The sequence below is a fragment of the Ceratotherium simum genome, chromosome 13 (genome assembly GCF_057802395.1).
Source record: "Ceratotherium simum simum isolate JZ-2026a chromosome 13, ASM5780239v1, whole genome shotgun sequence".
Taxonomy (NCBI): domain Eukaryota; kingdom Metazoa; phylum Chordata; class Mammalia; order Perissodactyla; family Rhinocerotidae; genus Ceratotherium; species Ceratotherium simum.
Genome location: NC_141912.1, coordinates 2,706,238 through 2,720,250, shown reverse-complemented (window position 1 = coordinate 2,720,250; position 14,013 = coordinate 2,706,238). Strand labels below are relative to the sequence as shown.

General features: G+C 40.4%; 1 protein-coding gene across 2 annotated transcripts in view; it reads left to right on the top strand.

The window, feature by feature from the left end:
- Positions 1-14,013, top strand: part of MYLK4 (myosin light chain kinase family member 4) — a 72,113-nt gene that overhangs the window by 56,602 nt on the left and 1,498 nt on the right. For both annotated transcript variants that reach the window (XM_087437841.1, XM_087437842.1), the window contains 8 exons: positions 239-344; positions 2,994-3,087; positions 3,160-3,269; positions 4,151-4,292; positions 7,062-7,132; positions 7,920-8,048; positions 8,696-8,848; positions 11,614-11,692. In XM_087437841.1, coding sequence (XP_087293967.1) covers positions 239-344; positions 2,994-3,087; positions 3,160-3,269; positions 4,151-4,292; positions 7,062-7,132; positions 7,920-8,048; positions 8,696-8,848; positions 11,614-11,692 — 884 coding nt within the window. The remainder of the gene's footprint in view (positions 1-238; positions 345-2,993; positions 3,088-3,159; positions 3,270-4,150; positions 4,293-7,061; positions 7,133-7,919; positions 8,049-8,695; positions 8,849-11,613; positions 11,693-14,013) is intronic.

Here is a 14,013-nt window from a genome sequence, read left to right as displayed (position 1 = left end):
GACCTGTCATTTAGTGGTGCTGACATTCTTTCTCAAAGATGTCAGGTGTCACCCTCATGAATCACAGATCACAGTATGAAATGAAAATTTATATTCCCTGGATCGTTAAGAATAAAACAGATGGTCTACTGTATTTTAATAACAAATGAACAAATTTTCACACTGAGGTCCAATGCTTGGGACCAGAAAGAGGTTTGACTGCTTAACAGATGGCCCTTCTTTCCCTCTCACCTTCTAGATGACAGCCCGGCTCCTCCTGCCCCATTTCCTCACCGTATTGTGACAGCCAAACAAGCAGCAGTCGACAGTTTTTATACCGTGAGCAGAACCGAAATTTTAGGAGGGTAAGTAATGCTCACTTTTAACAATCTTTCAACAAAAGAAGAGAGCTTTTAAAGAGAGGGATTCTGAGGACTTCATACATGTTTACCAGTCACAACCTGAAAACCAGAAACATCATATACATTTTAAGAGATTTTAACCATTTCTGAAAATTGTCACTGATGTCAGAAAGGTTGATGTGGTGACAGTGACTAAACTTCACGTTTATTATCTGCTTTACTTCCCATGTTGTAGTGTCTGAAAGTGAGAGAAACCCAGTGTGAGTCACCAGGAGTTTTAGAAGCTGTCCAAAGCTTAAACACCGAGAAACAAAATGTAGACATGAGCAAACACTGCATGTTTCTTGCTGGATGTGTTAAATCGTTTTTATCATTGTTGTTGTTTGTTTTCCATTTATATTGTTACTGCATTGACTATTTTTATCCGTTTCCATTGATTACTTTCATCACTGAAGAACTTCTTCGAAGCGCATGTAAATGCCCACTGTCTCCCTGAGGAAGGAGGAGTAAAGACCACCAGGGGCCGAGTTCTTCGCCCGGGGATGTTCCTTCCTCTTCTCCTTCAGTCACAATCCCCCTATGATATCTTGTAATTTAAAGCCTAAATTATAAAGTTTACTTACTATCAGCATATCTATGTAAAATAGAAAGAGGAAAGCAGAAAATTTATACAAATATATACAAAATTGACTTACCAACACATGACAAATATGCATACTACTATAGCGTGTGTTTCTGCAGTTGGTCACTGGGGGTGCAGTTGATATTTGTAAAGTCCCTTCTTCCCCTTCGCATTCCAGATTTCTTTTGCCCTTTGCCACGTGGAACCATCTGAACTTTTTCCCCCTCAACTGGCTGACCGTAGAGAACTCTCCTTGAGACTGTGGGGATGGGCTGAGGGAGAAATGGAAATTCCAAAACATAAACAGGTGCCGTGGGAGTCTGTAGTATTACTGCACATGGCAGCTTATCTGGGTCTTCAGTGGCAAGCCAGCAGCTGTTTCTCTAAAGGAGAATAGTTATTTTCAGAAGAGGATTTGAAACAAATCCCCTGTTTCCTGGGAAAGTTTGTCATTGGCTCCTTAAAACTTCCTTTCTGCCCCTTTGGGCAGCATTGGATCTCCTATCTATTGCTCCCTGGACCAGCTGCTGGTCATCTTCTGTTCTGGGCTCCACTCAAAACTGGCAGCCATAACTCACTCAGTAAATGAGTTAGAAGAGCACAATCAAATGCGCACTGTTGCCTTAAAATGCAAAGGGATCATCAAGTGTACCTCCTTTTTAGTAGTCAGAGATCCAAGATGCAGCAAATTATCTTTTAGCTTTGGCAGAAATATTGCAACATCTCAAGGAGCACTGGATCCCAAAAAACCTGCCTGCAGTGGCAGGCCCTGAATTTTTCCAGAGTTCATCTCCCACCCTGTGGCCTCTAGGGTATATATAATCCCTCCTCTTCATGTTCAGTTAGCATGAGGTTATCAGTATGGTGGACCAGCAGGAGTCCTGTGAGGTGGCTTAAACACTCAAGACCTTTCCAGAATAAATCATGCCAGAGAGACAGCCGAGGTAGCCCTGAAGTCAAACAGCGATGTGGCACCACTACTGGGCCAGGCGGTTCTGGGGCCATTGCTAATTAAGAGAAAAAAGCCTTCTTTTAATCAGCAGCTGCATTATGAGGTACCTGGGGCTGTGCTCACGGGCTCCAGTAAACAGACTACATCCTGAATGGTGGTGGGGATTGAAGTCACCACTTGGCTACGGTCACAGGAATGTCATTCTCCAGGACCATCTGCTTCTGCACAGGGTGTGTCGCTGAGCTGAGTGGCGTGTGGTGGCGGTCACCACCCTGCATCTGTCGCTTGTCTCACCTCTGCAGTCCTCCAGGAATGCAGGGGTCCTTAGGTTCCTGGTGTTGTTTGAGAAGTTTCCCTTTCCCTCCTGCTGTGATAGCCACACTGCACAGGGAGGGGCCTGTGTTTAAATCAGGAATCAAAGCAAGCAAGCCAAATTTAAAAACTGTTCATGAGTGTGCATTTCCATATGTGATTACATATGCAAGAAGCTGTCTTACAAAGTATACATAAATTTTTATGCAGCTAAACTGCCAAAAGATCTCATAGGTGATGATGTAATACGTATTTTAGATTTTATGTGTCTATATGCAATATGGTCATTACTTCTTATTGATTTATACTCAGTTTCCAAAAATAATTTGATGTGCCTAACCCACAATTGTTCATATTCTTTCAAAGTCTAGCTTATTACATTTGTATGTGTTCAGAAAGATTATATTTTTTCTATAATAGAAGTTCTCAAATTTTAGAGTATGAATGACGTATGACTCACCCAAGGAACATGGTGAAAATGCAGATTCTGGGGCCTCACCTTGGATTTCTGCCTCACTATGTCTGGGGTAAGGCTGGGAAACATGTATTCCTAATGAATCCCCAGGTGATTCTAAGGCCAGTGACCCACAGACCACACCTTGACACTGTTCTAGAAGTTTACTGGCTATAGTGACTACACTAACAGATTTGCTCCTTCACCCTCAAAAAGAGAAAGGCCAGGGACGACTGCACTGTCCTCTGGGCAGTGGTGAAGCTGCGGGCGTGGGCAGAGCCCTCTGCTGCACCAGCTCCTCTTCTTTGGCAGCGGGCGCTTTGGCCAGGTTCACAAGTGTGAAGAGAAGGCCACAGGTCTGAAGCTGGCGGCCAAGATCATCAAGACCAGAGGCGTGAAAGATAAGGTAAAGACCGTGAGCTGTAGATTTCTCCTTGCCGTCATCTTTTCAACACTAAATGCCTTTCCTCCTTCTCAGGACGAAGTGAAGAACGAGATCAATGTCATGAACCAGCTGGATCATGTGAATCTCATTCAGCTCTACGACGCCTTTGAGTCTAAGAATGACGTTGTCCTGGTCATGGAGTAGTATGTGTTCCCTCCTGCCACCCCCCTCCCCTGCAAAGCTCTGCTCACACGTGCAGAGCGCCCCGCAGCACCAGGACCACAGCTGCAGCTCTGTCCCGCCTCAGGACTGCCTGAATGCACACTTGGTGCACCGCTGATCCTGACGTGTGTGGATCAGACAGTCGTGTCAGTTTCAGAAGGGAAATTACTTAGGAATAGATATCTCCATATGTGCTTTGATTGATAAGAAGTAGAATGGCAACATAGATCTAGCTCTATATCTAAGCCGTACTGTCAAAAGTCAGGCGTAAATATTATTCTGGTTAACGTGGAGGAAAGTGATTTTTGAACTGCCTTTTGCTTTCAACCTAATTGCTGATACAAAGTTCAGGTGAAACCTAAGAATTAGGGCTAAGAAGCTTCCATTTAAAATCAACTGTATAAAAATTTAATAAGTGTTTAGATAGAAAGTGAGTAGTTCTAACTAACACTGAATCAGCGCTGTGATCCAGTTCATTTTCCCCCCTCATTTTGGGTTTCATTTATCATTGTGCAATATGGAATTTTGGATGATAAAATGTTTAGCATCAGCCACATAGAAATACTTTATCACTGAAATTGGTCTGAGGAGACCTTGCCTCCTCTCCCTGCCTTCTTAGAGTCCTCTTTGTGGTCCATGCATGCTAGAAAGTGGAAGACGTGGACTTGCTCCAGAGCTGCAGCCACTGCATGACACTGTCCATTTGTGACATTGATGGTGGCTAAACTGAGGGCCTTCAACATAAGAGCCATCTAACTGAGATAGGCAGAGAAATAACTGTGTGCACATATCTGCTGGAAGAGTTAGAGGAGCTACAAGAAAACCACGTGTTCACTGAGGGCTCCCTCCTCTTGCTCTGCAGTGTGGACGGCGGGGAGCTGTTTGACCGAGTCATTGATGACAGTTACAACCTGACCGAGCTGGACGCCATCCTGTTCATCAGGCAGATATGCGAGGGGATAAGACACATGCATAAGATGTACATCCTCCACTTAGACCTGAAGGTAGGGTGTGTTTATATCGTATGAAATGTCCACCCTTGCCAGCCCCTCCCCTCATGTGGAACAGTGGACCCCGTCAGACACTATACACCAGCTCAGGACATTTATCCCGCCACTAGGTACATATTCAGGCATTACTAAAACGTGGATTCTTAGCCTTCCTCTCCCATTCCCAACTTCTGTCACCCACTGATATTTGCATGTCTCCATCTTTAGGGACTACTATTCAGATTCTTATAACTTGCCTGTGTTCAAAGAATCCACATGGAAGATAGTTTAGAAAGTTCAGAATGTAAACCACCACGACCACCACCATGGTATCCTTGTTGTATCCCTCTCTTTGAGAGGATAAGTAGGTGGGAGGATTTTAGCTAACTCTGAATTCCTTAGTAGTAGCCAAACTTTCAAGCTCTCCAAGAGTCCCCAGCACTCTCCTAAAATCTTTCAGGAAGCTCTGTGCTTTAGGGATTTGTTTTCTGTGAGCATGCTAGAGCACTGAGGAGAAACCCATGGCAGAATGGGATACAAGGCTGCCAGAAAGGTGACGCTAAAATGTTAAGGAGTGGAGAAGGGTGCTGGCAGTGGGCCTGGGCACCACGGTGGAAATGGTGGAAAGCCTCTGTGAGCTGTGGGAGCAAAGCCACCTTCTTTTCTGCTCTTATTTAATGACCCTTCTCTTCTGATCTCTCTCCCACTATGAAGTCCCTAGAATTGGACTGTACATAGTCCTAGTTTCAACCAATTAGAGAGCCAGGCCCAATAACTCTGACCAGCTCTAATATTGGGGCTAAGTATCATAAAGCACATCTTCTTGTGTGGCTCACTCAGTTTTTCATTTCCTTCTTTGCGCAGCATGACAGTGAGATAAAATATATATTCTATGTAACATACCATCTCTTGCAAGTCATCAGGGATTGTAGAGCTAAATAAATTTAACTTCCTTAAATAGGTTTCCATGAGCTTCTCTTCCTATTATGTGAGGTCTCTCACTGTCTTGATTTATGTGAATTGCCTCTCCCATTCACAGGAGGAAGTGGCATATAAAATGACAGCGTCGGAGGTTAAAAATTATTAGCAAAGCTCTTGGCTATGAGCTAAGTTTGATAATGCATATTTTCATGGAGCACTTTCATTGAGTGTAGATATTCTACAGATATCCCTAAAGGGATTTAGTTGGCAACTGGAACTAGGACCTGACCTATCATAAGTCAAACAACTCCATATGTGGCTTCATAGTGTTGATTGAGAATTTGCAATGGGCAATTTTAGTTATGGTTTGTATGTAAAGATAATAATAAAGGCAACAGCTGGATGGGTCATTAAGGACCAGTTATCTCTTTCAGAAAGCTCCTTGGAAAGAAAAGGGCCAAAAATATTAAGAGTGCTTGTCACTATGTATGGGAGACTATAGGTGACTAAAAATGGTCTCCTTTGTATTTTTCTGTTTTGCAAATCTTAATGAACATGCTTTCATTTCATAATTAGAAAAAAGATTAACTTTTTGAAGTGCACTCAAAGCTGTTTCTTTACATTCTGCAAACAAATTTTTTATGTCATAATATTCTTTGACAATTAGACAGCTTTATACATGATTGATCAGTTAATATTTAAGCATGAAACCAAATGTTCTTGTATAGAGCCCACTTCTCTATAAATAGCTTTACTCACAGACGTCTGTTTTAGAGATATTTTAGAAAAGGGCTTCCAAAGACATTATGCCCAACCAAGTGGACTACTGAATATTGATAAGGAGACACTACATCATTTCTTAAAGTGCTTCTGAGTTTCTGATCTCATTTGAACCTCCTCTCCACCCAGGCAGGCAGGGGAGGGGCAGCCAGGATCCCCTTAAAGAACAGGACATGGGTTCCTGCTGCTTCGGAGACTTGGCTAATGCCCCCCAGCTCTTGGGGAAGAGTTAGCACTAGAACTTGAGATCTCCAGGAAATTCTTTAAAAACTTTCTCTTTTATGGATGACGTTGACTTCAAATCAAATCAAATCCCTTATTTTTCCTAGGCTTCAGTTTTTCTGTCTTAACAAATGTCAGTTCACGCGTAAGACTCCAAGTTGCAGTGCCACTATCTGCATCTCTGCCTCTTCACCCCAAGACTCTCAGATGGGCAGGGCAAAGTCTCACCGAAGTCACATTCCAAGGGAACACTTAGTCAAGGGTTTTAGGCATTGAGACCAAACTCAGCAAAACTTTGGAATTGCTGAGAATGAGAATGAACAGGGCGGAAAGCCTTCCTTTTACACATGACTTTCCCATAGACCAAGGGAAAATCTGGAGGTCAGGAATGTTCACATTATACTGCATATTCAGTGTGGCTGTTTAAATGAATCAGGCCATTTCTCTTGGAACTCATAAATCCTTGGGAAAAATATTCCTTCAAGAAGGGGAAATTCATAGTTAATAATTTTAGGGGGCAGATGTCAAGTCTGAGACAGCCTCCACCAGTCCATTTGGAAAGTACTGAAGCAGCCTCCTTTTCTTTCTTCCCTCAAGGAGGCCTCTGCCTGAACTCACACATTATGGTAAACTGCAGGAGCAGAGAGAGGGACAGGCAGGGTAATGCATGGTTGGCAGGGTACCCACAACCTCATCCACCACATAATTAAAGGAGAAAATACCCACACAGACAAGCCAGCCCCAAAGTGAGAGGCCTGATATGTTTTTCCTGAGCATCGTTGTATTTTTAGTTGTGGTTCAAGGACAATTTGAGTGAATGATGGTTGTTTTCATTGCTAATGTGTCTCTTTCTCTTGGCAGCCTGAGAATATCCTGTGTGTGAATCGGGATGCTAAACAAATAAAAATTATTGATTTTGGATTGGCCAGAAGGTATGTCTATTTGGACATAGGTGTATGAATGAGGTTGGAGCATGATGTGTGCTCTTTCTTTGCAAAGATAAATTTGATATACCCCTTGGTTTCATACCTTCATTTAGAATTAACACCAATTACGTTCAGCCTTACCTTGCTGACTTTGGGTTCTGAATGTTTAGAAGTTTCTACAGTGCACGCAAGAAAAAATACGCAAAATTAAACTCTAATACAGTGAAGTTATTAAATTTGAAGACATTAATTTAGAATTTATAAGAGTTTTTCTTAGTCTTTTATATTTGTTCCACCTGTAAAGAGAAGATTTACTTAAAAAAAATTAGTAGTGTAAACAAGATTGCAAAGGGTTCTGGCGTATATGAGCTTCTTAAGAGAACAAAGAGTTTGCATGGACTTCAGCACATCAACGATGAATATAAAATGGATTTGTAAATTATTTCATTTTGTTTATTCATTAATACTGGTTTATTCAAGGGATCTACATGTCAAGGACTGTATCAGTTTTCCTTTTGTCATATTCCATAATTTAGGTGTTCTAATTATTCAACAACTGTTTCAGATTATCAAGGTTTTATAGTATGAATTATGATTCCTAAAATTCCTGGAATTTCTTTACCAGTTTTTGACAGTGGCTCTTAAATATGTGATTTCCTTTAAAGTCTATTTATTTTAAATTTGCTGTATGGCTGAAGTTAGTTTGTCTTATAGACTGCATCTTTTCGGTTTCCATGACTTTGGATTTTTGATTGACGCTCTCCATCCCTCCACTTTCTCTCCTAAACTTCAGATACAAACCCAGAGAGAAGCTGAAGGTGAACTTTGGGACCCCAGAATTTCTTGCCCCTGAAGTTGTGAACTATGATTTTGTTTCCTTTCCCACTGACATGTGGAGTGTGGGGGTCATTGCCTACATGCTGTAAGCAGAGCTCTGGTCTCTCTGACACTTATTCTCAATCGCCGTGCATGTTCTATGGGGGTTTGCTATTTTGAATAAAAGCTGTAATTTAGAGCTTTCAAAAATAAATAACACGGTACCATACTCAGTTACTTTCTAGGCTCTGTTGAATCCTGTGGGTAAAAGGAGTAAGTTCTTTCCCTGCACATTATCTGAAAAGTAAATGTATGTTTTCTTCACTCATCACTTTAACTCCTAGCAAACCACCTAATGCCTTAAACATAATTAAAAACAAACAAAAAACTAATGTCCTGATCTCCTAAGTTACTAACACTAACCTTACTCCAGAGGTGACCCTCCTGGTGTTTGCCATCTGAGTATGTGACAGCACTTTGCTAGCGGTAAAATGCCTTAAAAAGGAAGTTGTACTATTCTTTGAGATTCATATTCGAGTGTAGTTGCTACCTTCATTGTTGCAATTGTTTAATTAGGAGTTGAGGTCGGAGAAGTAAGCATTTTCTTGATTGCAAAAATACATTATAACATTACGCTTAGTGATTGTTATTTGCCTTCTTTCAGTTTTAAATGACAGAAACAAAAACGCAACCTATCTGTACAGGGTTTGAGGCTGTTTAAAAAATACTCACTCTGGATTCTTTGTCTTACAGACTTAGTGGTTTGTCCCCCTTCCTGGGTGATAATGATGCTGAGACCCTGAACAACATCCTGGTCTGCAGGTGGGACTTAGAGGATGAAGAGTTTCAGAACATCTCAGAGGAGGCCAGGGAGTTCATCTCCAAGCTTCTGATTAAGGAGAAGAGGTAACTCAAGTTCATTCTGTGCTCTGGAAGAAGTAGGGATAATGGGGAAAGAGGATATCGCCAGGGTTATTAGAATTCATGTCAGATAATCCCCGAATTCCCTTAATGACATCTGTGATGCTCCTGCAAAGATCTAAATAGAATGAGTCTGAAGCTCTTGACCCAATTTACTGAGATCTGGGACTGCTTTGGTCATGAGGCTTGAAAGAGGCTGCAAAAACTTCCCTCTTCCTGTCTCTTACAATGAGGCTCTAGCAATTAGGTGCTCCTGCTGGGCCCCAGTGGGCTCATCTCAAAATGAAGGTTTGGGATAAGTTATTTCCGTGATCCCTTTCACATCTACAAAGCACGTATATGGCTCTATGTAGCTGACACCTTCTCATTTCATTTGAGAACCTGCTACGGGCCAGATGGTGTCAAGTGCTTTATGGACATTCTCTCTCCCGTCCTCCGCCCCAATTCCATGAGGTGGGATGATCATTCCTACTTTACGGGTGAGACTCTTGAGTAGTTTGCCCACGATCATATGGCTAGTAAGTGGCAGAACTGATATCCAAACACAAGTCAACCTTCCCCCAAGGCCGCACACTTAACTGTTATATATTATGCGGCCTTCCATTTTCTGTAACGCTAAAACCACATTCAGTGAATTCAACAGAATTCAAAATTCAGTGGGTGAAGAAGAGTAATACTGAAATATAGGGGCTTGCATTTTAGAGTTATGGGGGGGGGTCATTGTGATTAACCTGTCAAACACACTGTTGCAGATGGTTTTATACCTAAAACATATAATGGTAGATAGTATTCAAGATTTTCAGGGCCAACAATACTTGCTTTATTTTATTATCTTTGTGGCTTTTAAGTTATTAATAAACATGGCTGCAAATCAACAGATAGGAGGGTACGATGGGGAGGCCGATAGGGAAACCATGTGGGTAATGGGCCCGGCACAGTGCCTGGCTCTCAAGCACTGGTTGATTGTCTAGGCTCCGCCAGGAGTGTGTCTGGGGTGTTGAGAAAAGATGTATAGAGTCTAGTCCCTGCCTTTTGGTAACTCATGGTCTGATAGAAGAGAGAGGTAGTACAATGTGGTAAATGCAAAGATAGACCATACTGATAAAGGCTAGAATTGAGTCCTCAAGGGTGAGGAGGATGTGGCCAGCCTGTGGCATTGGTCTGAGAGGAGGGCAATGAACAGATATTGGCATTATCTTCAACGGAAAGGCACAACAGCTGATGTTACTATTACTATTATTTGCACATAACCGTATACTAGGCAGTGAACAGATGGAAAATGTCAGCTCTATCAAATCTGTGGTGGAGGAGAAATCCACATTTCCTGAGAACCTACTTTACAGATATACTTTTATGTGCTGTCTGATTTAATCCTCTGGATAATCCTGTGGTGTGTGGGTATTAGCACCATTATTTTTACAGATGAGGAAACTGAGGCTGAGAGCAGTGAAACAGTCACATGCTAGTAGTCCTGTGCCCACACCTGGCCCACAACTTAGTCTGAGGGCTTCATTAATACCTCAGGAGCAACAATTACACATTTGAGTGTAGGGACAACTGGCTAAGTATTCAAGTCAGTACTTGGATGAGACTAAGGCCAATGCCAAATACCACTATCATAGAATAAATTTCTGGGGGACAAAAATAAACTTGAAATTGTATTAAAAATTTAATTATTAGTATGATGTTATTGTTAACTTTTTAATAGTCAGATTTTAAAAGTTTGACATGAGAATACAGGAATAATAGTTTTTCAGCACCAACAGATAATGAAATGGCTCTGGAGGTCCAATACTGAAAATGTATGATATTAAACAGAATAACACTTTCAACTGAGGTGGAATCCTATCTGCCCATTTAGGGTCCTACTAATGGTGATGTCACCAAGTCATTAAACTTTCCTTCATTGATTAAAGACTTACCTGCTCTTATTATACTTAAATGTCTGGTATCTGATGAAGCAATTTTATTGACGCAACCCTACAAACTGAAGTTTCATGACCACTTGAAACGACTTTCTTGATATTATTTCAGAAGCAGACTGCAGACTGTTGCATTCACTTATAATTTTTTATTTTGAAAGACTATTTGGTTTAATGTGATAAACATTAGCACACAAAGCAAGTTTACAAAGCTTAGAATTATAATACAATATAACCTTCATAATTCTTTCTCATATTATTACTTTTAATTGTATAAACCTTTGTTGGCTCAAAAGAATATAGCTTCTTCGTCAAGTTATCCAATATACATTCTCTCAATACTTATATTAACTCTCCACCTATTTCTCTATTTATTTAACTCTTCGAAACTTTTTAATTTTAAAATTAATAATAAATATTATTGAAAAGTTTTAATACATAAATTGCTTTTGCAATCATCAAGAATCATTTTAGCATTTTATTCTTACAATAATAAATATATGTTTATTCTTCAATTGACTGATAACTGTCCAATTTATGAAGCTCAGACATTATATCAGGAATGGTTTCTTACATTTGAAAGTAGATGTTCAGTAATTAACAAGAATTTTGAATTATTTATCTTGCTTGTCTTACCGATGTTGTTGCCCTGGCTGGACTTGATGGTAAACTACACTTGATAACAATTCCAGAGAAGACAGAATTGCCTGTGAATTTGACATTCAACCATCTGGTCTCCCAAAGGCCATGGCCAGAGCCAAGGTTGAATAGCAGCTTCAGGCCCCATTTGGTGTGTCCTCACTAATAACCTTCTGAATTTCCCTTTAGTTGGAGAATAAGTGCGAGCGAAGCTCTCAAGCACCCCTGGTTGTCTGACCACAAGCTCCACTCCAGGCTCAGTGCACAGGTAACAAGGCTGGTTGTTTTTCCTCTTTTCTAGTTGGCCTCAGACTTTTGATGATCAGATGCTAGAGGCATTTCAGCCTTAAGTGATTTTCTTTCTAATTCATTTTCTTACAGCCTTCAAATCTTGTGCTAGTGTTAAACTGCTTAAAATACTTTTATTGAGCAGTTTGTGTTTTTTAAAATAAATGCTAATTATGTTGTTTAGTAGAGTATTATTTTCAGCATAACTATTATGTTTATTATTAAATCATTTTATCGATCATAAAATGAATTATATCACTGTACTATGCACACACACTTACACACACGTATAGCTTAGGATATAAAAACATATGAAGTTTTGGGAATATGTGCTAATATACATCAAGATAAATATGCCTTCTTAGAACAGAACTCCAAATTCTAATTTCTGTGCTTACCTGGTTTAGTCCACTCTGGGTACCAATAAACTATAATACTCAACTTGGTCCAGATACTAATATAAGTATGTGTGAAGAAGACTCTTACCAAAGACTAAATAAAGATAAGTGAAGTATTTGTTGAGAATAATTGAGCCTACACTCTGCAGTAACTTTTTCCAATAAAATCCCTATCTACTCTCATTGCCTTAATTACCATTTGTATTTCTATTCCCTTGTCTGTCCCTTTGGCACAAATTTCTTTCCTAAGCTTCAGATCCATATATCCCTCCGTGTACTGGACATTTCCACTTGGATCTTCTCAGTCCTAAACTGCACTCATCTCCCCCCCCCACCTCATCCTCAACCATCCCCTCAGGTGAAGGGCCTAAACTAGACCCCAGGGCATCTTCTTTGTTTCCTCCCTCTCCCTCAATCCTCTCACCTCATATTTAATTTATCTCCAAGTTCTGTACATTATTTTCCCTAATTACTTCTGGAATCTGTCTAATCCTCTCCATCCCCATGGTTATCCTGTCCTGGGACACCCCTCACCTGAATTACTACAATAGCCTGCTCTGGACTATCTCCATCCAAATCACCATGGATTATGTGAATAACACAGAAGCAGGTGTGTAACATTTAAGTAACTTTACTAAACATTTAGGATGTTCAATTGGGCAAGATACATATAGAGGCAATAAGCAATCTGTTCCTTTGGGCCCAGTGGGGACAGGTCTGACATGAGCATCAGTTAGGACAGCTGCTGTCATGCCCTGATGAAGCAGGCGCGTGACAGGCTGGCCTTTCCTCCATTTTTGCCCCTCGTCTCCCCACTCCCCGGGGTTTTGGAATGGAGCTTTTTCACCGACCAACAAACCTGGAGTGACTATGCTTCAGGTACTCATTTTTTCCACATCCAGTTTTTATTGAAATTAACTTTACTTCTAAATTCAGCATCAGTACTGAGTTTTATTTGTGTCTGAATATACCTTTCCTTGATAATTGGTACTGATGTCAAGTAAAAATAGACTTTTACCTAGTCGGTACCTCACCCAGACTGCATAAACTGCTTATTAGAGTTACCAACCTATTCTGGGCCAATTTTCCACCAATGTATTTTTATCCAAGCTTATTGGTGTCCAAATACACTTTGACGTGGTAGGACAATATAGAAACCACAGCAGATAATTAATGACATTATACAGTTTAAAAAGTGTTTAAAAATATTTTTAAAATCATGTAACAACAGCAACAAAAATCACCTTTTTGTTATTCTATCCAACTCCTGGTACCTAAGGTGAATAGATATTTCAAAAACAGTGAGAATTTTCTTTTTTAAAAAATAAATTCCATTGTACAAACTTAGTTAGTTATCATGAAAGTCATAATTATATGACACTGTGCCAGGCACTGTTCTAACTGCTTTACAAAAATTAACTCATTTGATCCTCATACCAATCCTCTGAAACAGGCCCTGTTATTATCCTCATTATATAGAGGAGGAAACGGAGGACAGGGGTTCAGTACTTGCCAGGATCCCACCACAGACAGGTGACGGAGCCAGCATCCCAGTGCAGGTGGTCCGCTCCGGAGTCTGGGCAGAGCTTCACTCTGCTCTCCTGCTGGATAATGGGCTCCTGGGCAAAGGGGGCCTGATGATGTTTCCAGAACCAGTCATGTACCACACAATTTTGGTGTTACTGAAAGCAAATATTCAAGCTTAATATATTTTACTTTTCAGTGAAACATTGAGACTAGTTTTTTCCAGAAAGTTCATTTTTTGGAATAATCTTGGTTCTGATATGTTTTATAAACATATCAGTTTATAAAATTTAACTTTATGTTGAAAATTTAACTCTTATCCAAAACTATTTACTCTTACATCTAAATGCCATCTTTTAAAAGTCATTTTGGGGCCGGC